At 41.0% G+C, this 21,778-nt stretch overlaps 1 protein-coding gene across 1 annotated transcript in view; it reads right to left on the reverse strand.

Annotated features, from left to right (window-relative positions):
* The window catches only part of LOC144071792 (cGMP-inhibited 3',5'-cyclic phosphodiesterase 3A-like), a 59,535-nt gene that overhangs the window by 2,920 nt on the left and 34,837 nt on the right, over positions 1–21,778 (reverse strand). Inside the window, exons 2-13 of the mRNA XM_077597199.1 lie at positions 16,426–16,476; positions 11,783–12,043; positions 10,059–10,216; positions 5,793–5,866; positions 4,724–4,872; positions 4,477–4,614; positions 3,055–3,166; positions 2,797–2,910; positions 1,323–1,522; positions 1,053–1,256; positions 647–808; positions 311–569 (exon numbers count right to left, since the gene is read on the reverse strand). Of these exons, the coding sequence (XP_077453325.1) occupies positions 311–569; positions 647–808; positions 1,053–1,256; positions 1,323–1,522; positions 2,797–2,910; positions 3,055–3,166; positions 4,477–4,614; positions 4,724–4,872; positions 5,793–5,866; positions 10,059–10,216; positions 11,783–12,043; positions 16,426–16,476 (1,882 nt within the window). The remainder of the gene's footprint in view (positions 1–310; positions 570–646; positions 809–1,052; positions 1,257–1,322; positions 1,523–2,796; positions 2,911–3,054; positions 3,167–4,476; positions 4,615–4,723; positions 4,873–5,792; positions 5,867–10,058; positions 10,217–11,782; positions 12,044–16,425; positions 16,477–21,778) is intronic.

Genomic DNA, 21,778 nt, shown 5'->3' on the forward strand with positions numbered 1-21,778 from the left:
AAACATTCTTAAATGTACACTTCATTGAATCAGCGTGATGTTAAAATACTATTTCACACACAGCACACTCATTACTATTCACGAATTATGTGCTATGTTTGAATTTCTAAGGCTGTTGTACATTGAATTCTAAATTTGTAAATAGGGTTCATCCACTCGCTACGCCGGACAGTGATAAATGTCCAGTCGATTTTAACTGTGCTGCCTGGCAATGAATGATGACTCCCAAATTCAAATGGTTTGGACGTTTATCGGCATCAGCGGCATGGAAACACCATCATTCACTCCAAATTAAGCGCAATGGCTTTACGTGATGACTCCGAGCTGGTGGATGCATCTTCCTCCGCTGTATCTTCCTCCTCCTCCTCCTCATTCTCTGTACTCTCAGGTTCCTCCACATGTACCCTGGGTTCCACCCACCGTCCCGGCATGAGGCAGGCCGAGTCATAAGAATTGCACAAGGGTCCCACGATGTGCGTGATGAACGACTCCTGGAGTTTGGCCAACTGCGGTGCGGCTCTGTCCATGAAAGGGCTAATGGGGAGACCCTGACTTGCCTCTTCGTCACCCTGCGTACAGCACGACCCTCATTAGCACAAGGTTGCAAACAGAAATATGTGCCACCGATGGAGCAGGTTCCTCCCACCTGTTCATAGAACTCATTGACAATGCCTTCTGTCCACTGGAGATGCAAGTCCTTACACTTTAGAGGTCCGTTGATGTCAGCCAACTTTATGCACATCTGGCAGACCAGCAACCTGTCATTCTCATTGGACCAATCAATACCTGAAGAAGGATCATCCCCCACCTATGGGAATCAACGGAAAAACATTACTTTTGACTTTTACCCAAATACCTAATGAACTGTAAGTTTCATTTTAAAATCCTTGGCAGGTATATTGGTAAATAAACTGACTTATTATTAGACTGTCGTTAACATGCACATGTGTGAAGTGATAACTGACAATGAATGAAAGAATTCAATTAAAATTTTGAAAATGTAAGGTATCCTTACATTTTTGCGTCCCCATGGATATCCATAGCATATATACCTTAGCATTGAATTCTGCCAAAAAATCAAAGTGCTTCTTTAAATCTGTGGCCAGAATGGCCTCAATGACCAGGAAACGGAACCGCTTGAACTCTCTATGATCCAAGTTGAGGAGGAAGTTGAACTCCGGTCGTGACAACAAGAGGTTCCATGCCGAGGCAGCGTGGTGGTTTTCCAAAACCGAGCGGTCATTGTAGAGCACTGCCTGCACAGACACAATAAATTTGACAACACTTGCAAAGATACTGTAGAATGTAGTAATGTAATTTACCTGTGGGGCGCTGGTAGCTACGAGGAAAGCGTTAGTCCGCCCTGGGTGATCGTAGTCGTGCATCGCAGCGGCCACATAGAGAGCCATAAGCTCCAGGGCTGGTATGAGGCCCGACAAGCAGCCATAACCATCCTCTGACACAGTGTACGTCTTTGACACCAGGAAGCCCATATGACTGTGAGTTATTCCGCTGTCTGAGTCTGGCCGTGGGGGAAGCAGAGGTAGGGGGTAAGGTGAAACATAGGGTAGTGCAGTATCCACAAACACTCATCTATTGTTGTGCTTTGAGGGTACAAATTCTTAAGCACACACACTTGGTTTATTCAATGTGCGCACCAAGAAACAAAGTTTTGAATTCACGAATCCACTCGCTTTTGGATCAAAGGGAACGTCTTGGTAAGGCATACAAATGAGGGTATGAAAATATGGTTGTGAAGAAATTCTAATCTGCCTCCAATTTCATGCTGCTTGGGACTTCAAATAGTTTTCTCAATGGAAGCGCCCTAAGCTGGAATAAGATCAGACAAACTTTGAAGAGTAGAAAAATTAAACTCCTAAAGGTTTCTCTCAAAAGCATTAACGAGGTAACTTACTGTATAGTAAGGCTCTGGATAGGTGGGAAAGGGAAAAAAAATAGTTTGAAATAGCAAAACAACCAGTGGAAAGACAAAAGAAACATTATTTTTAAAAACCCATTTTAATTAATGGAAAAAAACCAAACTTGATTTTTTAAAAAAATCTACAATAATCCAATTGATACAGTACTGGAAATAAAGGGGAAAAGACGGGGTACGTACTCAGCTGCAAACACGTGGGTCCTACGGGACTATACCACTGGGTCTCAAAATTACCACCCTTGAAAATACTTTCGTTCTCCAAGTAGCACCAACATGAAAATAGTTTAAATTATCGTACTTCCAAGTGTGTACATAAGACGTGATTTAAACACTAAATGTACTCTTAATCTAAAGTGACCTTAATATATTTAGATTCACAAAAATGCAACAGAATATTTGATAAAAGTTACCAATGTTACCGCATAACACCGATGAAATACTCATAAATTTACTGAAATACTCACTAAAAGTCATCTTAATATTACTACATATATTCAAATGCTTATTTAAATTATTATTTAAAGACTCCTAACCTATTCAGTGCCAAAGACGTGTTTTTACAGCATTTGCATATTTTCACATGGAGGATTGTCTAAGGCTGCTCAACTGTGAATTCCAAGTTGGTAGCCAAGGTTAACATTCACTGACAGCTCCTCCCAGTCCAAATGGATTGGACGCCTTTCACCATCAATCACCCTGAAGAAATAATTCACTGCCATCCCACTGAGTTTATACATATAGTTATGCACGGGGAGAATATGCAAAATGTAAGGCTAAGTGAAACCAATTCAAAAAGCATAACGCTGGATGACAATTAATGATCTTGACAAGATGTGCGTGCATTCTGAAGAACTCACCTGAGTCACTAGCAGAGCTGTGGTCAGCAACAAGGCTGGGCAGACCCGGAACCGGCTGTGTGGTGAGGTACCAAACTGCATGGAGCACATCTGTGGCATGCACCCTGTTATGATCTGGGTCAGACAATAGTTTACAGTCAGAGTTATTTCTCCACCAGAGTGCAGTGTTGAGTTGCTTCATAAATCCAAAGTTTAACCCAATTAACTGTGTGAAGCTCCAAAATTTAACAAAGGCAGAGAGGATGTGTATGCGCTTACATGGTATATTTCTGTAACCATTTTCAAGGGCGTGGAAGTAGTTCATGAATTCTTGGATTGGAATTTTGAATGTCTGAAACAATCCGGTGTCCTCAAAAAGCCTGTAAGAGACCTGGGGAGGGGACATACATCATCAAAATCTGTTCAATTGCTATATTGCTTTTCCTCAACGTGTCATTGGCAAGATGGTGTTTCTCCTAGCTAAACTCTACAAGAACAAGGAAAATAGCAAACTCCATACACCCCACTAGTGCCTGAAATGATAGACAAACTAAGTGTATCCTTGCACTTCACAGAAATTAGAAATTCAAGACGAAACAAGAATTTCTAAAAACTGTTGGGAATTTTTTTTAATGATGATAATTATTAAGGGCGGCATGGTGACCCAGTAGTTAGCCCAACTGCCTCACAGTTCTGAGATCGAGGGTTCAATCCCCAGTGTGTGAACACTAGGTATGAGTGTGAGCGAGAATGTTTGTTCGTCTCAGTGTGCCCTGTGACTGGCTGCCAATCAATTCCGGGTCTCCCCTGCCTACTGGTTGGCTGGGATAAGCTCCAGCACCCCCTTGATCCTTGTGAGGGTATGTGGTAGGGAAAATGAATGAATGTTAATAATCAGGCGGCCCAGCGGGTTAGTGATCAGCGCATCAGCCTCACAGCTCTAGGGTCCTGGGTTCAAATCCAGGTTGGTCCACCTGTGTGGAGTTTGCATGTTCTCCCTGGGCCTGTGTGGGTTTCCTCCCACATTCCAAAGACATGCACGGTAGGCTGATTGGGCACTCTAAATTGCCCCTAGGTATGGGTGTGAATGTGCATGGTGGTCCGTCTCCTTGTGCCCTGGACACCGATTCAGGGTGTTCCCTGCCTCTGGCCCGGAGTCAGCTGGGATAGGCTCCAGCACCCCCCGCGACCCTAATGAGGATAACGTGGTTCGGAAAATGAATGAATATTAATAATCATTTACGTGATGACAACAATAAAACATTCTAATATTTTTGTTTCAGGAGATCATGGAAAGGGTTATTTGGCTGTATTATATGTAGTTTAAATAACAAAAAGTAGTTCACCACCACACAAGCAAATTATTCAGCCGCATATTTAACCGTTTTGAAATTCACAGAACTAGATTAAATTGCTCACATCTACATACATACCTAAAGCTACATTTAAAATTTGGATGAAACAAACTAGAGCCCAAATATAACGCGTTGCCTGGAAAGTGGCTTTCCCGGGAGGAGTTTGCATGTTCTCCCAATCTCCAAAAAGATGTGAAATTCATTGAGGCATCTAAATTGCTATTAGTGTCTGTGTGTAAATGTTATGTCTTGCAATTAGTTGGCCAGGTGAATCCTGCACTTTCTCTACAAGTACTTTGAGATATGCTCATTCACACCCGTTGCACTGCAATGCTACGCTACTAACCTGACTGAGGATCCGCCCACATTTTCCATTCGTCTTCTCCATCAAGCTGAAGATGGGAAAGTTCCAATTGTTCAGCTGACTCATCATCGGCTCTAAATCTTCCATTAATAGCGGCTCAGGGGCCAGAATAGGTTTGTCCTATGGAAGTGACACATGATGAAAAGGGGTTTATTCATTACACTTATACCACGTGGAGCACTCTTGACCCCTAGGGCTATTTGAGGGTCTTTACGGCTTCCTCTCTTACCTCAGGAGATATTAGTGGGTGGAGAATGACATTCTGGGAGATTTTTCCTTCTTCTGTGTCCTCCTCGGTGTGCGCTACATCACTGCTGTCACTGTGATTGGCTTCGTGGGTACTGTCATAATCTGATGACACAACCACTTGATCTTCGGCTATTAGAAGAGGCAATAACAACAAATCACGTCTGAGGCCTCCAGGAAATGTCTTGTATTTAGCTTTAGTAGGATTTAATATTACATGTGTTCTTGGAACACCATGATGTAGGGATGGAATAACATGAACAATACTTTTCAAGCTAGACAATCTAAATATAGCTCCTCATGAAAAAATCATCCCAGTGTGCAGTTTGCATTTTGATATTCCTATTTTTAAAAAAGGTACTTGAGGTCCCATGGCGGGCTGATGAAAAGCATATGATTTATACGGTGCCCTTTGATTTGAACAAAATCATCTTTCATTGAATGGTTATTTTAACTATGATTGCACAGTTCTAAAGGAAACAGACACATCTTGGCCAAACCTGAGCTATTTAAATGTTATTTACTGAATACACTTTACACTTGTTAGTTAAGAGGTCTACAATACAATAGGTATCATCATTTAGGTATGCTGTTTTATTAAAAAGAATAGTTGTAAAAGTTTGACATTTGTTCAGCAACATAATTGCCTTTTTTTGTAGGTTTCACGTGAATTATGTGTCAAATGTGCAACTAATATTGTATTAATCAATTGATAGCCTTAGAATAGATTCAAATCATGGGAGATTTTGCAAATATCGTATCTTTGCCCAATGAATCAATATTCTATCGTACCCTCATGAAATTAGGGATTCAGACACCTGGCCTACAACAGACCCTAATATATACAGTAAAGTCATAGACAACTACAATTTCATTACAAATGGAACCAGAAAAGTTTGAAAACAAAATATTGATGACCCAACAAGATTAGCTACAATCAAATACTTAACTTGAAAAATGTCCTAACCTCGTCAAAAAATAATTAGTATATACCAACCTCTACTCCATACACACTACATTTAAAGCAAAAGTGCAACTTCTGTTGAGTCTACCTGAGCGTGGTATCCTGTCTCCTTTGTCTATGGAGCCCTCACCATGGCTCAGTCTGATGTACGGTCTTCCACAACTGTATGAAATAATAAGGGTGAAATAAATATTATCGACACAGTGCTTGGAGGAACCAAGTAAAATCAAAAACAGGCCTCCAAATTGGCTGAGCATATTCAACAAAATACACTAGGGGTGGAATTGTACACGTGTTTACTTGTCAAAAACAATGCGCACAAGGTTTTACGGTCAGCCACTGAGCTGAAAAATTCCCTTCAATATGTCTGTCTTGAATGTCAAGATGTTGACAGGAAAACTTAATTACTTTTGTTGCTTCTTCCTATGCTAGAACAAGCAATGCGTGCACTGACAAAAAAAGATTAGGGAAAATAATGGGATGTAGACACAAGGTAGGCAACATTCTATGATCTGAGTGCTGTGAGTCCATCTTAGGCACTACAGGTACCCTCTCGATCAGCCCTCAAGGAACTCCTCGTTGTTGCTTCATTGCAGCCAATGTCAAGCTGGAGGTGTTTCCAATTAGAATAGCTCTCTCCAAATGGTGTGAAACGCGGAGGAATTGCCTGCCGTTGGAGCATGATGTCACAGGGAGCACAAAGGCATGCAGTGTGTCTCCCTATCTCCCTCGGATAGCTCGGATAGATTGTTTGGCGAGCTGTGCCGTGCCCACCCTAGACTAATGGTTCCGAGACCCCGACAAAGAGTTCTGTTGTGTCTGAGCGGCTGGGTCGGACCACTGCGCGTAATGTCTAGCAGGTGTGGAATATAAAATAGTTTGATAGTTTGGCGGGCGAACAGTTAGTGCATTATTGTCAAGGGGTTTGCACAAGGTAGGTACGAGTGCTTGGCTTAAAAGCTTTGACTTTTAATGAAAGTTGAAAATCTGGCAGCCATGCTTTCTATTCTGCTAATGCAGCAGAATAAGCGCAGTGACTGACATTGAGCTCTGAGAGCAAAATAACAACGTTGGATGTGTTCGCATGCTGCCGGGTATCAGATGACTTTGCTTTAACAGCAAGAACGTCCTGAGTCTCCGCAGGTTCTTGTAAATAACCAAGAGTGTACTCAAGGTGTCATTAGAATTGTTGTAGGGCAAGTATTTGACTCGGTGTGACTTCTCCGTGAACTGTATTTGTTCAATACATACAATAGTTAGTAGCAGCGTACGTAAAGTGAAGTGTATATGTACTGTTCATATGGAAAGATTGCTTGTGTATATGCGAGCGTGAGCAGGAACTTCTCGCCCAATGCCAAAATTAGACATGATGTCTGACGTTACATTCTCAAGGCGACAGGGTCCGAGATCAAGACCGTAACATTTTATTTTTTCAGTCATTCATGGGAGTTGTGGATTGTGGTGGAAAGTGCTGATCTAAACAAATAATCCCAAATCCGCGCTACTAGTTTGTCCGGGGTCAAGACGAAACCAGGATTTTCAAGGCCAAAACCAAAAAGGGCTGCTAGTCATCATAAAGATGATACCATGTATCAATTTATGTTCTTTCATACTTGTCATCATTTAACCCGTTCACCGCTATTGGTGACTAATAAGTTCAGTGACAGATGGGCTACAAAAAAAACAACTAATAATTACATTTGCACCCAGCCACCCGATGGTGCGATGGTTATTCCGCCTGACTTTGCTGCGGGAAGTCTGGGTTCGATTCCAACTCGGTGGCAATGTGAGTGGTTGTCTGTCTCTCTGTGTCCCCTACAACTGACTGGCGACCAGTATAGGGTGTAGTCTGTCTTTCGCCCGAAGACAGCTGGGTTAGGCTCCAGCAACCCCCGCAACCCTTTCGATGATGGGCGGTAAAAGTTTTTAGGTATACCTAACCTGTATAATTTGGAAATATGACAGATCTGCAATACTCAAAGATAACTTTATCAATAAACAAACATAACTAGTTTCTAAGGGTAAAATGTCTGGCAAACCATGAAATGAAATCCAAATATGGCATGCAGTGCACATATTATTCTACTAAAGTACAGAAAGACTCACACATTGCGTAGTGCAAGGCATGGAGTTCATCAAGTTAATTGGCCAGTAAAAACAAATTTTAAAGAAACATTTTCCTTCCCCTTTGTTTATTTTAAGGCTTGTGGACTATTCTGGCTGGCCCTTGCCGCCGTCTCCTCACACTCTGCCGCAGATTTGATGTCTAACCAATCACAACTCACTGACAAACTAGCTTTGTTTCGTGGTCCAACCAGACAACAGCCAAACCACAGTAAACACAGGAGCCATTTTTTTCTGCTTCCAGTAATCCACTCTTTCTTTGAGCCAGATGACGTAGAGTAGATAACAGCACCGCAGCTGCAATATGGAAGATATTCTATTTCCTCACCTTATAATAAAAACATGTATGGTAGCTTTGAGGCTGATGTTATTCCTAATTCTAATTCTAAACAGTACATGTAAAATGACACAATAGCGATATTCAAGAGGCAAGGAAAAAAGCCCTAATGTCTAATTAAGATTTCAAAGATATGATGATGAAGCAGTAAGAAGGAAATTGAAGCCATGTGTTTGTTTTTCTTCCCTACAATCTATTCTCCTCAATGCCTCATACATTACAGGCATGATTACAGCACGTCAAACTCTAAAGGTACAGGTTACCTCAGGGCACACGTTGAGATTATGTTATTGAACAGGCCAACGACAGTGTGTGTGTGTCTGTGTGTGTGTGCGTGCGTGCGTGCGTGCGTGTGTGGGGTCACTTAAAAAGTACTTGCACAATACATTTTTCAATTCAATAAATAAAATGAGAGCACTCTTTTCGACAGTAAACTAAACCTGGGCCTCTCGGTACACTCCGATTTCATGTATGTTTTTTCCACAAAAAAGCACTGGTGACAGAGTGGATCCAAATGAGTATGGGTGTGATAATTGCGGGGTTCTGGTGACAGGGGGAGGGCCTGGTGTTTGTTTATACTCAACACTACTTAAGTGGTCAAAGCTGGAGCCTTCAACAGTTGAGCTGAAGAGCAGTAAAAGTGGGTCCTTTAAGAGCTTCTCAGTGTGTTTACATTCATTTTATTTGTTTTCGTTTAACGCACATTCATTGTGTAAATACACAGCCAAACAGCCTGCTGACAGGTTTAGTCCTCATACGTTTTTCACGGGATACCCATAAATTCAAAGCTCAAAATTATTAAAAACTCAATTATCATGTCTTGTAAAAGCCATCAAATGCATTGGGTAACAAGTGACATTTTTTTCTCCAGGTTCATTCAGAGAACAATCCAGCATATTAGAGCTGGGCGACGTTAAGATAGAGACTTTAAAAGTGCATTTTTTTAACATTTATCGAATTAACAGTGGTAACACAATAGTAGTACCCATTGTATAAAAGCTACTTTCTCAAGGACAGTTGAACACAGGTAAAGTTGAACCAAGTGCAGGATATGACAATAGGGAGTGGGATGTGTGCTGGATTAGAAATACACTGCATTGATTGATCATTTTAAAGTGGTCATTTCAAGTGGCTGGCTAGGCAAAAAAAGTGTGGTCATCTCTGCTGTATATCATATTGAAGCACACAGCTGGGATCATTGGAAATGAATCTTGACTGAACGGCATTTGGAAACAAACTCAAAGCATACTCAGCTGTCCGGAATTCATCCAAACATAATTGAGTAGTTGCCACAAACAAGTTGTGTGTAAAAAAAGGGGGGGATTATTTTTTACTGATCACAAAATATGCCGTAAAACAAGAATTCTGCGTCATTATTTCTAGGCAAGCAGCTATCTCTTGACTTGCTTTACATTACTTTCCAAACAAAATGCAGTCACGTGAAAGCAGCTAACTTAACTTTCAAAACCACCCAAAATGCAGAATGATCTATATACATCCCCAGTCATTTGGACCCATTTACAGAGCATGTTCTTGTGTGATCTTCAGCACTAATGTGCTGAGAGTTTATGCGTGTCTTCGTATTCAGGTTAATGCCTTTGCCTGTGGGCCTTCTTTCCATTCTGGCTCTGGTTATACACGCATCTCTTTCCTGCAAACTACTCTGCCATGACTGCGCAGTCATGCTGGTGCATTCGGTTAAATCGCAGCCACACCGTTGGGAATAAACCTAATAACCTCAGTGTAATATGTCAAAAACGAGAAAGCTATTACGAGGGGTCTTGCATACGATCTAATGATGCATGGGATTTATGAAATAGAGCGAACAAAATGTGCTCTATTCAAATAAAAGGTGGCCTATGTGGGTACGTGAGCCGTGTGGTGGTGGCCTACCTGCAAGTGAGTGTTTCATGGTAGGGTTTGATGCTGGCACTGCGGTCCCTCCTCACAGGCCCCGGCTCAATTGTTGGCAGGCCTGTGGCGGAGGTGGTGGTGGTCCACGTGGAGGAGATCCTCCTCAGGAGACCCGGGTGGAGACTCCGCCTTAAACGCTGCACAAAAAATAATCAGAACAAGAATGAGTAATTGTGTTTGTTTTACCTCGGTGGCTGCCATTGTTGATGATAGACACCTAATTTATTAGAACTGGGAGGGTTGGCAGTGAATTATCTGCGGAGAAGTCATACATTGTAATATTCTAAGTGAGAAGGAGACCAATTTGTTAACTATCTGGTTTAAGAGTAACTTTAACTTGACGAAAAAGCATTTACTTTCATACTCGGTCTTCTTTTCTGAGAATGTGTGGAAACAAAAGAAAACATTATTGATGCTGCAATGTGCTCCATGTCATGCTGCAGCTTGGCAAAGAAACTCGAAACATGGCAACGTGTTTCCCTCTCTCACTCCGTCCTCTGCATGATGACCCAATAAATTTTGGCTCAGTATAGTAAAGGAGCCCATTAAAAGCAAGGTTGCTCACACTGATGCTTCTGGCTTTGCTCAATTTCACTCCAATTAACAATAGCATCTGTGTAGTAATAGTGAAATAAAACTTAGTAAGATAAGCCACACGTATGTAACTCCACTACATAAGCAATAAAATATTGAATTTCCACATCTGACCCAGATCAGCACAATCAAATGAAATCCAATCCAATTATCAATTGTTGTGTCTTATAGTTTGTATTAGACGAGACATACCACATTGAAATTTTCTTTCGTCATTTGTCAAATATTATAAATTGCCCTCACATCTACGTGTCTAAAACCTGATGAGTGCAGATGAGTTGAATTGAAGTCCTACGACGCACATTAACAAAAGTATTGTCACCAATTAAATCCATGTTCTCATTCAAATATATTCACTGAAAAAATCGGCAATGCTGCTGTATGAAACACACTTAGTACTTGGGAATTTGTACCCTTAAAATCTACAGTAAAAATATTGTGCATCCCCAAATGACTTGTATTTTTAAATGGAGGTGTCACAACATTGTGATGGCTGACCTCCCTCTTTGTGCAGTCCAACTTTGGGACTCAGCTGAGTTTTAAAAAGTGCTGAATCACGCAAGTCGAGACAATGCTCCATCAGGAGACAGCCAGAATTGGTGTTGCCTTCAAATACATACTAAAAGATATCCCAAACAACTAACGTGTACATCCAACTTTTTAACATGCAATGTCTTCTTAACCTTTTCGTGAGACGTATTCAGCACCATGTTGTTCGTTGCTCTTCTGCAATACACACACACACACGTGTCTGACTTGGACACATCTGTCATGTTGACACAGCTGTGGCTATGAAAAGGAGAAACGAGCTCCAAGCAGTAGACGTGCTCTATTTTTCTTCACTCAACTCTAAGAAAACACACTCCTTCATTCGATGTTAAAAGGTCTGAGAGGCAGCAGCAGCCATTAGCGGCAAGTCGGGCTCAAAGATTAACATGTGTGTCGAACGTTTTGTGCCCTTTAAATCGTTTCGGCCGTAATAACGTGGACCGCAGTTTCATCTCGAGGTAAATTTACACACTTCACAAAGACAACTGTAAGGTTCCATGTGTGGGTTGAAAGCTCTCTTTGTCATTTGCACCACATGTTGCCTATGTGAAGTCCCTTACTTTATGGATGGACGTCTTCTCTCCTTTCTCTGGTCCCTCCTCGGAGTCGGAGCAGACGTAGGCGTCCGAGGGATTAAGCAGGGGGGCGGGGCGGGGTCGGTGCAACGGCTGGAAGGTGAGCTGGGTAGTGAGCAGGCTGCTGACAGCCCGCAGTGAGGTGCAGGTGTTGGAGGGCAATGAGGGGTCAGCCAGCAGGTCTGTGATCAGTCCGTGCGCTTCTCCCATCACGGCAATATCCACCATGACGCTTGTGCCAGACGACTGGAAGGGAGAAAGAAACACAATGGCGAGTCAACATTCAGGGTGGCAATATTTGAGCAATCCATTTTTCTGTCATCACCAAAATGTCCTGTGAGATGTCCTGCTGAGGCCAGAGCTGTTAATTTTATTCTGAGCATTTTGAGTTTATTTATTCCAATCTTGGACATTTTAAATCTTGCACACCAAATGCATTCAGGGTTTACACCGCATACTGCGCATAGGTAGCTGTGATAGGCTCCATCACCACCCACGACCCTTTACAGAAAAAGAAGACTACCATGTTAATGCTGTTGTAAATATACTGGACCTTTCTTAACAATGACACGTTTATGAGTTTTCTCCTTTTAGCCCCAACATGTGGAAGCTTTTCACCTTTTATTTCCCATTTTCCTGATTGATCAAAGTACTGTCCTGTATGAAAGCTCCCTTTTAGTCTTACTGCACTGCTTATTCTTCAGCCGCACCCTTATTTCCCTTTTATGCATGCTGTCAACATTGGATGCAAAAAAAAAGAGTTTTGCTTAGGTTATTTAATAGCCGATTCAAAAGGTTCCAAAGAAATGTGGCTGCCGTGCAACATCTGGTTGGAAAAAAGAAAACAAGGACCCCTGGCGCGTCTCAAATCTTCACACACTCTTGCACGCACACATCATCTGAAATAGCTTAAATAAATAAATAAAATAAATAAATAAACAAATAGATAAAACTGAAAATTTCATTTGGAGTTATATTCTGAAAACTACATAAGAGCAAATTACACATTTATGACCTCTAATGCTACAAACCCTAATTCAAATCAGAAATAAATCTGCAACAATGTTGGTAACAAGCTCATAATTTTAACAGTTTCCTGCCATTTTTTCTAATCATCAAGCGTGTGACATTTACTGTCTTAATCGTTTGAGTCAATCTCTCTTTTTTAATTATTTTTCCCAAACTGTCATCACATTTTTCATTTCTTATTTTCATCAGGCACGAAACAATTCTTTGACTTTCCTGGATGAATGTACAACAACTTAACGTTTGTAGCCTTTCCTAACAGGTTATGAACCACATCTGAATCACTCTGCTGATTTCTGGAAAAACACTCTTCTTTTATGGCAAAATATTTGGATTGATATGACAAAGAAGTGGGAGTGTGAATTGATTGATGCTCGACGGTGACAATCAGTTTTGTTGACATGAAACGTTTAAACCGTGAACAAGTATCAATAAACACTGTTTTATGATCAACTCACAGCCAAGTCAAACACGAGGCGACGCGTGAATATTCGGTGGTGACACGGATGAACGATGGCGGCCTGTGCGAGTTTTTTTGTTGTTGTCCGTGTGAACTGTTGGATGAGTACGTCATTAGGCGTGCGGTGGATGAACGCCCAGATTAAGGCCCATGCAGACAGGAGCCAAGGCTTGTCACAAGAAATCAGCAGACAAATCTGAAGCCTTGTTTGTGTGCACTTTCAGCTTTTCCTCATTCGTTTACATGCGCCTTGGTGCACACGTCCAAGTTAACTATGGTGAAAATTAACTAACAAAAATACATTTGCAATTTAAGACAGAGGTTTAAATACACTGCAGACTTTTGTCTCATTGTTTGAAGTCAAAGCAAACTAAAGTTTATCGGTTTTAAATAAGTCAGATTGGCAATTTTTTTTAGAATTGTTAAATGAGAACTTTTTAGAGAATTATGTAGAATTTTCAAGGAGGTCAACATTTCTTGACCTTGCATCTTACTGTCCAGTTTTGCCTATATACATGGATGGTGTGTCTTTTTCAGTTAATGTTTTTTAACAATGTTTTTCCCATTGTGGCTTATATTTAAACAAATACAATTTTCTTGCTAATTTTGGTGGGCTATTAGTCTCAAAATTACAGTGTTTAAAAAAATGAACACACATTTTAATCGAAGGTTACGTTCCAAATGTGGAAGCTTTAAACAACATTGAACATTTGACCAGGTACGTATAATAATCACCCCAAAGGTTTAATTAGTTCGGTTAGCAACCACCAAAGTGGAGAAAACGGATTAATTAAATTTGTAGGAAGCAAGTAAGTCATTTAAAAATGAAAATGAAAGTGGGTTTGTGCCGATTTAAATATTGTGCTGTTCCTTTGCTGCCATGCCCCCAGTAAAACAAACAAAAGTTAAATGTTTATCGACATTTTAACTCTAACAGTTGATTCGAGGAAAATCGCGACTAATTGAAAATGCAATAGCTGCCAGAAATATCGTAATTATAGATTGTTTCCTACCCTACTCCACATGCTTTGTCTAACTAAATCCATTGAGATCCCTGATGAACTCTTGAGTTATTTTGGCAATGTATTTGGAGTCATTCTGCTACATCATCCCTGACACTGGGTGAATTCAGTACCACGTTCAATGACGATTATTAATGGAATACACAAAATGAGGTCACATATTTGCTATTTCAGCTTGTGTCCTCATTGTGCACTTTTAACCCCCGTGCTCTATTGTCTAAACAGGCCATGCTTGGAGTCTGCAGTAAAAGGACAACGATGTGTGGGATTGTTGAAACTGGGCAATAGTGAAAAAAAGAATGTGTCTCCAGGGGGAGGTAAACCCTGGGACAAATGGCCTCAGGGGCCTAATGGAGAGAAAGTGAGGTGTTTGATCTTCCAAGTAAACACATCTTAATCCTACACGCTATGCACGCTACATGAATGTGGTCTCATTTTGGGTTGTTTCTTATTCTCTCTTTCAGTAGCAGCTCAAATTTACTATAGAATATCCCTGAATGGATTCGCTGCCGAGTTCTCCACTTAGAATAACAAAGCAGTGATACAGTGTGAATCATAGCAGCGGACTAACACACAAGTCTCTCTGGATTCTCCCGGTTCCCAGTTGGGCTCCTCAGGCCAAAACTACACCCAGCACTCAGCTTCCAACTTCCCAAACAAGCCCGAGCCCAACTCCCTTTATGAGCTCTTTAGAAGCAAGCAAATTACTCAAACTCTGCTGAACCCAGTTCCTCTGCGGCAGCACAGAATCTAGTTACTGCTGTTTTATTCAAGATAAAGCCATGTATGAGGACGCAGGGGCAATCAAAATCAAATCAATGTAGTACAAAGTAAAATGCAGTGATTCCAAAAGAGGCCTGCCTTGCATGTGGCACATTGTAGTCTATTTGACACGGTGAGTGCACGCTACTGTTATGTTAGAGGATGATTAGAAGTGCCGTGCTGCATGACGTAAAATGTTGCCAATGTATGGATTGATTTTTACAATTGCTAACAATATAGAACACATCTACTGCATTCCAAAGCTAAAATAGCCACAATGAGCTTTTGATTCGGGGGGTGGCGGCTAATGAAAGGCGACGTGACGAGGTGCCATGGCACGGTGAAAGTCAACCAGCCACAGTGCACTAAGAAATTGGAGCTGAGGGAAAATAGCCTGCAGATGGAGACCCATGCCAACAAAAATGTCAACATCCTGCACATCTTGTCATTCAGTTTCACAGTATACCGATAGACACGAGCTTTGCAAAATGACCAATCACTAACAGGGAGCATCAATTAAACGTGGCACACTGTCTGGCATACTGCCACCACAGTGAGTCCAAACACTAAATTAGACACCCATTGATTGATTACGAGGCATAGCAAGAGTTATGATCACATCATTAAAAAATAATTAATGTTACCATCCCACAAGAATTTGGCAGGGTTTATTATTACTATCTAATCTCATGCTGTCATCGCTGCCTTTTTTCGTTTTCTGCTGATAGCAGCACCGTGCACACGGGCACGGATAGTGCCACAACAACATCCAAGGGCATTATTTGTTCCCTGTCATTCGCCGTGGTGCCCTGCGGCACAGTGGGAGTTCAATACATTGATGATGCCCCCCACCAAAAAAATCACCTCCAAAACATGGAGGAGGTAATGTCAAAATTGTGCATGCCTGTGTGTATAATTGTCCAACACTAACTTGTGCCGTGCTGCAGTCCACAGACCTTTAATTACAGCAAAGTGACCATATGACACTGTGACCTAGTGTCAACTGCAGGCCCTTTTTAGACATTTGTTGTGATTAAGGGCTATAAAAATATGACTTCACAAGCAGATAAACACACCAAGACGTTTCACAGTGACATCATAAATTATTTCTAGTGGCAAGAGTAGATTAGTTTGTTCAGTGGAAATTTGTTATGAAACAGATTAGGCCATGATTGATTTTAAAATAAAATGTCCAGTTCAGAAGACTTTTTTTTAGATACAAAGATCATTTTCAGTGACTTCAGTGATTTTGCAGATGAAAAATGTTTAAACCTTGTCAAGAGTCTTTGTCTGTGTGTGTGTGTGTGTGTGTGTGTGTGTGTGTGTGTGTGTGTGCACTTTGGTGAGGACAAACCCACCTGTGATCCTCGGGAGCCTCTTTTGTGTTCCCAATCCGAACGGGCCAGCATCTGTGAAAAGCAAAGATAAAACTTTTGTCAAACCATTGAAAAGCGACAACATTATGGATGCAAGGTATTATTCATGGGCCACAAGTGACCAATTCTGTCACATTGAAGTGATCAATAAATAACTTAAATAAAGCCATCCCAACACCATAGCCATATGAATGGATTATTAGTGCAGCAATGCTTTCAACAAGAAAAATAAATAAATAATCCCAAATCAATTCAGTTGTTCAATACAAAACAAGGTTGCAAACATTCATCTCCTGTACCAATTATCCAAATTACATTGAAATATTTTGTTTCACATGAATAAATAAAGTTGGTCATTGATTGGGATTTTCTAGACTTTTTTGCATTTGCAGGACATACCTCTCGATTATTTTGTTTTCCTATAGTACTTATTTACTGCCAGTGACTGTCATAGGCATGAAATCCATTTCATATGTGAAGGCTGGCATTAAGTGCTCACGTTTTTTGCCACCCGTTGCATTAAGCATCAAATCCAATACCTCCCATTCAAATTGGATAAGATGTTTAAAGTTGTTGCCAATGAGTTAATAGACATTCATTAATTTTCAACTGCAACAATTATCTTAGTCAGGGTCGCGGGTATGCTGGAGCCTAACACAGCTGGCTTGGAACGAAAGGCTGACGACACCCAAGACTGGACGCCAGTCAGTCTTAGGGCAAATGTAGAGATGGACAACCATTCGCGCACACAATCATACCGTCAATGAGTAGGAATTGATCCCAGGCATGCTCCCGCCAAAGTCAGGTGAAAGAACCATGTTTAATAAAATTAACATGTTTTAAAAACCTGATCCTTTTTACTCGATTCCTCTGAAAAGGATGTGATCAGAGACAATTTACAATCACGTGATGGAATCGGCGGCAAACCTGTAGAATACATCATTGTATATTTGTGTAAGAAGAATTACTAAGGGAAGTATGATAATGCCTGCGATTTGCCGGCAACCAATTCATTGTGTCCCCTCCCTGGTGCCCATCGTTGGCTGGGATAGGCTCCAGCCTCCTCCGCGATCCCTGTGAGGATAAGCGGTACAGAAAATGAATGGATGAAAGAGTATGTAAGTGCAAAAATGAGTTTGTATCCTTTCTCCGCCACGTTCGACTAAGCGCGAACATCTAATGCAATTTCACAGTCAGGTTTGGTTTGGTTTGCTCTGGTTCCTACTGGCTGCCTGAGGGTCTGGTGGAGGCGGAGGATCTGATTACCAGCCACTGTGTCCTACTCAGCCCCCCCTCCAACCCCTAACACACACTTATTTCAGAGTTACTGCATTCATCAGAGCAATGATGCATGTTACAAAATTTCTGGACAGCTAAGTCACGACTAAAAACTCTGGATGTGTGGCGGCTCTGTGCCCAAAAACGCCTTGACAAAGACAACTGTGGCAAATCCCCTTGAACCACACACCAAAATCAAGCGTCTCGGTTTCAGTGTCAAACCTAGGATTCAGGTGTAATTTAATGTCTGGAGGCTTATTGAGTTGTCGCATGCTGTGGGGCAACACATGAGCAAAACAGAGGTGAACAGCAGGTCCAGGCTAGAAAGCAGCTTGGATTGACAGTCTGTTTGATGTGCTCCTTTAATGCTGCTTGACACCAAAACAGACAAATGGGATGAATGTAGTATATACTTGGACCACAATGCCACCACACAAAAAAGAAAAAAACAAATAAACAAGAACTTGTAATTGAAAACGATAGTTTACTGCAAAAAAATCAGGAGTCATGGGATTTATTGGACCATATTTTGCGCAATATAAGGCGCAGTGCGTTTTATAATCCCCATCTCATCTAATTTTTTGAACCACTTTATACTCACTAGGGTCGCGGGGGGTGCTGGAGCCTATCCCAGCTGACTTTGGACCAAAGGCGGTGGACACCCTGAATTGGTGGCTAGCCAATTGCAGGGCACAAGGAGACAAACAGTTTAAATATAGTACGGAAAATACGGTAATTGTCAAAACATAAGCGCACCCAACCAATTGGCTAAGAAAACTATATTTAAGCCGCAGGTTTCCACATTTAATTATCGGATATTTACACAAAAAGACATGCAACTCATTACCCTAAAAAAAATCCATAAATTAGCCACAGCTCTTTAAGCCGCATGGTTCAGAGCGGGTGGTGGTGGGTAGTAGTTTCTAGTCCGAAAATGAAGGTAATCCTCTCCTGTCATTATGGGCAACAAAGCATGAGCTTGTTTCATTGGTTAAAAAGAAATAAATACATGCTGCTCAGTATTGACTGGGTCAGGTCATCCAAGGTCTCAGAGAACATTTGTCTTAATGAACACAAGTAGACGTACGTGCAAAGGTTGGTGAACAATCTTTATGCTTGCAAGAAGCCGCGCTCCCCATCGTCAGGCTTCTACTCCATACAACCCAAGCCAGGGAGACTCATCATTTGCGAGTCATTTGTTATAAAACTGTCTCAAAAATGAGCCGGAAACTGCCTCATCCCAAATATAGATACGCTAGATACAGTATGCGCATGCGTTTCTTAATCATTCATTCACCATGAGCACTTCATTTGTCCTCACTGCTCATTTCGTATCACACTTTTCTCTCCATTCTAATAGTCTTCGCACGTGAACGTGTGCACATAGTCCTTGAATGTGTGGCCTAAACTGACTGTGACTTCACTTTAATATCCAGTAAAGGCAATTAAAGGCAACTGAGAGAGAAAGGACTGCCAAGTTTACAGTCATGTTAAATGAGATCAGGATTTAGTAGCCTTAACTAGGGATTGTCTGTGCAATTCTGCACTGTCCAATTAGGCTCAAAGTCTCCTAACCTATCGCACCAGCTTGGAAAGTCTCTTCAAGTTCAAATAAACATCTGCGGATATAAACAGGACACCTCGTTGAACTAATATTCAACCCAGGCGACCTTGAGGAGACAGACTTCCTTTTATTTTAATTTGTCCTTTCTTCTTCTATCAGCGTGCCTTGTCGTCACAAGTAAGGTGACGTCTACGCCGCTCTCCTCTGACTTACCGTGCCACTGCCAGAAACTAGGTCACATCTTGCTAAGTCTTTGACGATGAGATGAGCTATTCACATTACAGCGGTTTAGTGTCATAGTGATCCAGGGAACAATATTAGGGGAAAAAAAACATTTTTTTACAGTTGCTAAATACTAGATAGATCATGATGGCATGGGCAAGATGGATTTTGATAGTGAAGGCAGCGTTCTAGGAAAGATTAGCTTTTTGCAGATTGCTCCAAAATAGATCAATATCATCGAGAGAGAATGTTGGTGTCATTTACTGGAGCGTAAAATAGAGCTGGCTATTTTGGTAAAAATCATACTATATAAATCACATTATAGTGATGGCAGGATTTAGTCATCTCATATCACAATAATGATATAACATTTCTATTGCAAAAAGAAAAAAGTGTAATAGTAAGTGCATGTTTGTCTTTCTTAATTGCCAAGTATTCACTTTCATTTACTGTGATTTACCACACCCCTGGTTTTGCAGATATAGGGAAATAGGAATTCAATTCAATTCATGATTTATTATCCTTTTGGCGATATAGGTACTTTACATTGTCCGGCACTCGTGTAAAATACATAATGTCAAGTGTTTCGTGAAAAATGAACTATCTGGATGTAAGAGATGCTTTAAATGTAAAATTGTAAATCATGTGCTCTTATGTCAACAACAACAAAATTGTCAAAGCATTTTTTTTACTTCATAGTTTTTTCAATGGGAAAAAAATACTAACGTGGATGACTACTGGCCATACATGAACTGTACCAAGTTCAAAAAAGTCCCCAGCAGTGCAACAAGTTAAAGGGTTTATATAGAAAAGTTCAAGTCAATCTGCCGTATCTCAGAACGTGCTAGTCCACAGGAGTGGCTCAGTGGGGAGGAGTGGGTCTCGTCCACCCGCTGATGGGAGAGTATGGTGAGTGAGAGTCATTGCTATTCAAGCTGGCTAATGTTTTACAGGTTTGAGCACGGGGGGAGTCATCATAGGTCATTTGCATCATCACTGGAGGGAACTATTAAGGTGGGCTGCCAAAGCTGAGGGGCCATGCACAGGAAATGAGGAACACACTTGTGTCTATGCAACGTTTAACACCCTCAAACCATTCTTTTGGCATCTGCTCCACTCTCACTGTGTACTTAATAGGCATCCAAATGCTCAGATGTACTAATATCATTCAGAAAGTCTTTCAAACACAATGTGGAACATCTGAACTCCCCTTCACGCTTTCTTACTTCAATTTAGACTATTGTTGACTAATTGCGATTCATGAGCTTTATTATATTTGGCTTCCCCAGGGAAGGATTTGAGTGTACATAATCCTGACTGTGTGAGCCATGAAAGGTCACATTGACGCTACATGACCTACAGTAATGTATGTAACCCTATTCTGATTTGAAAATGCCTGGATTGAATAAAACACTTTACAGACATCTGCTCTACACAATGCAAAGATGAATCATTATTTCACCGATATATTGTTGTTGTGCTCACTCATTTATCTTGCGCGTAAACTCAAATGGGATCATGGAACAACATTCTGCACTCGATGCATGTAAAGCAGGATTACACCAGTTGGTGAAAAGGTGTCGTCTTGTTTGGGTGGGATGAATCTTGCGCTCACTGTGGCCCTTTGGGGAATACTTTAGGGACCCCTGCTTTTGGGGATCTGGTGTTGTGAGACCTGCCAACTGACCTAAAAAAAACAGACAAAACCAGTAGAGCATAACGGTCCAGTCAGGATAACCACGAGGCGAAGGAGGGAACAGAGCGTTCACTTGTTTGTTTGCTTTACAGGCTTCCGCTCTTTTCGGTCTGCGAGGTGCCAGTTTGCTGTGTGTGTTTTAAATGGCTATCGATTCATTTCAGTGGACAGTGTGTTTGCACCTACTCGTTCACCAAGCCATTCTACAGTAGAGGTGTAACTTTACAGTCGGTTCATGTCAGTTTCTTGAAGTGCTCACTTCGGTTAATTTTTGGTTTTGAAATAATTAATAAATATTAAACGGCCTTTATTATGAAATGTAAACAATAGAGATACAGTAAATATATAAAGTTGACCCTTTTGGGAGATATTTCTAATACATGGCACTCATGACTTTCTAAATTGAAAAAATGAATTGCAACAATTAAGAATGTGAATAAACTCACAAATAACAATAAGCAAAACTGTAAACTTTCAACAAGACAATATTTTTGCTACAGACCATAACATATCCACATTTTTGAGGACTTTACTGAGTCACAACCTCCTTTTCTTTGTAAAATATAACAGGGGTA

This window comes from Stigmatopora argus, chromosome 3 (assembly GCF_051989625.1).
Source record: "Stigmatopora argus isolate UIUO_Sarg chromosome 3, RoL_Sarg_1.0, whole genome shotgun sequence".
Lineage (NCBI taxonomy): Eukaryota > Metazoa > Chordata > Actinopteri > Syngnathiformes > Syngnathidae > Stigmatopora > Stigmatopora argus.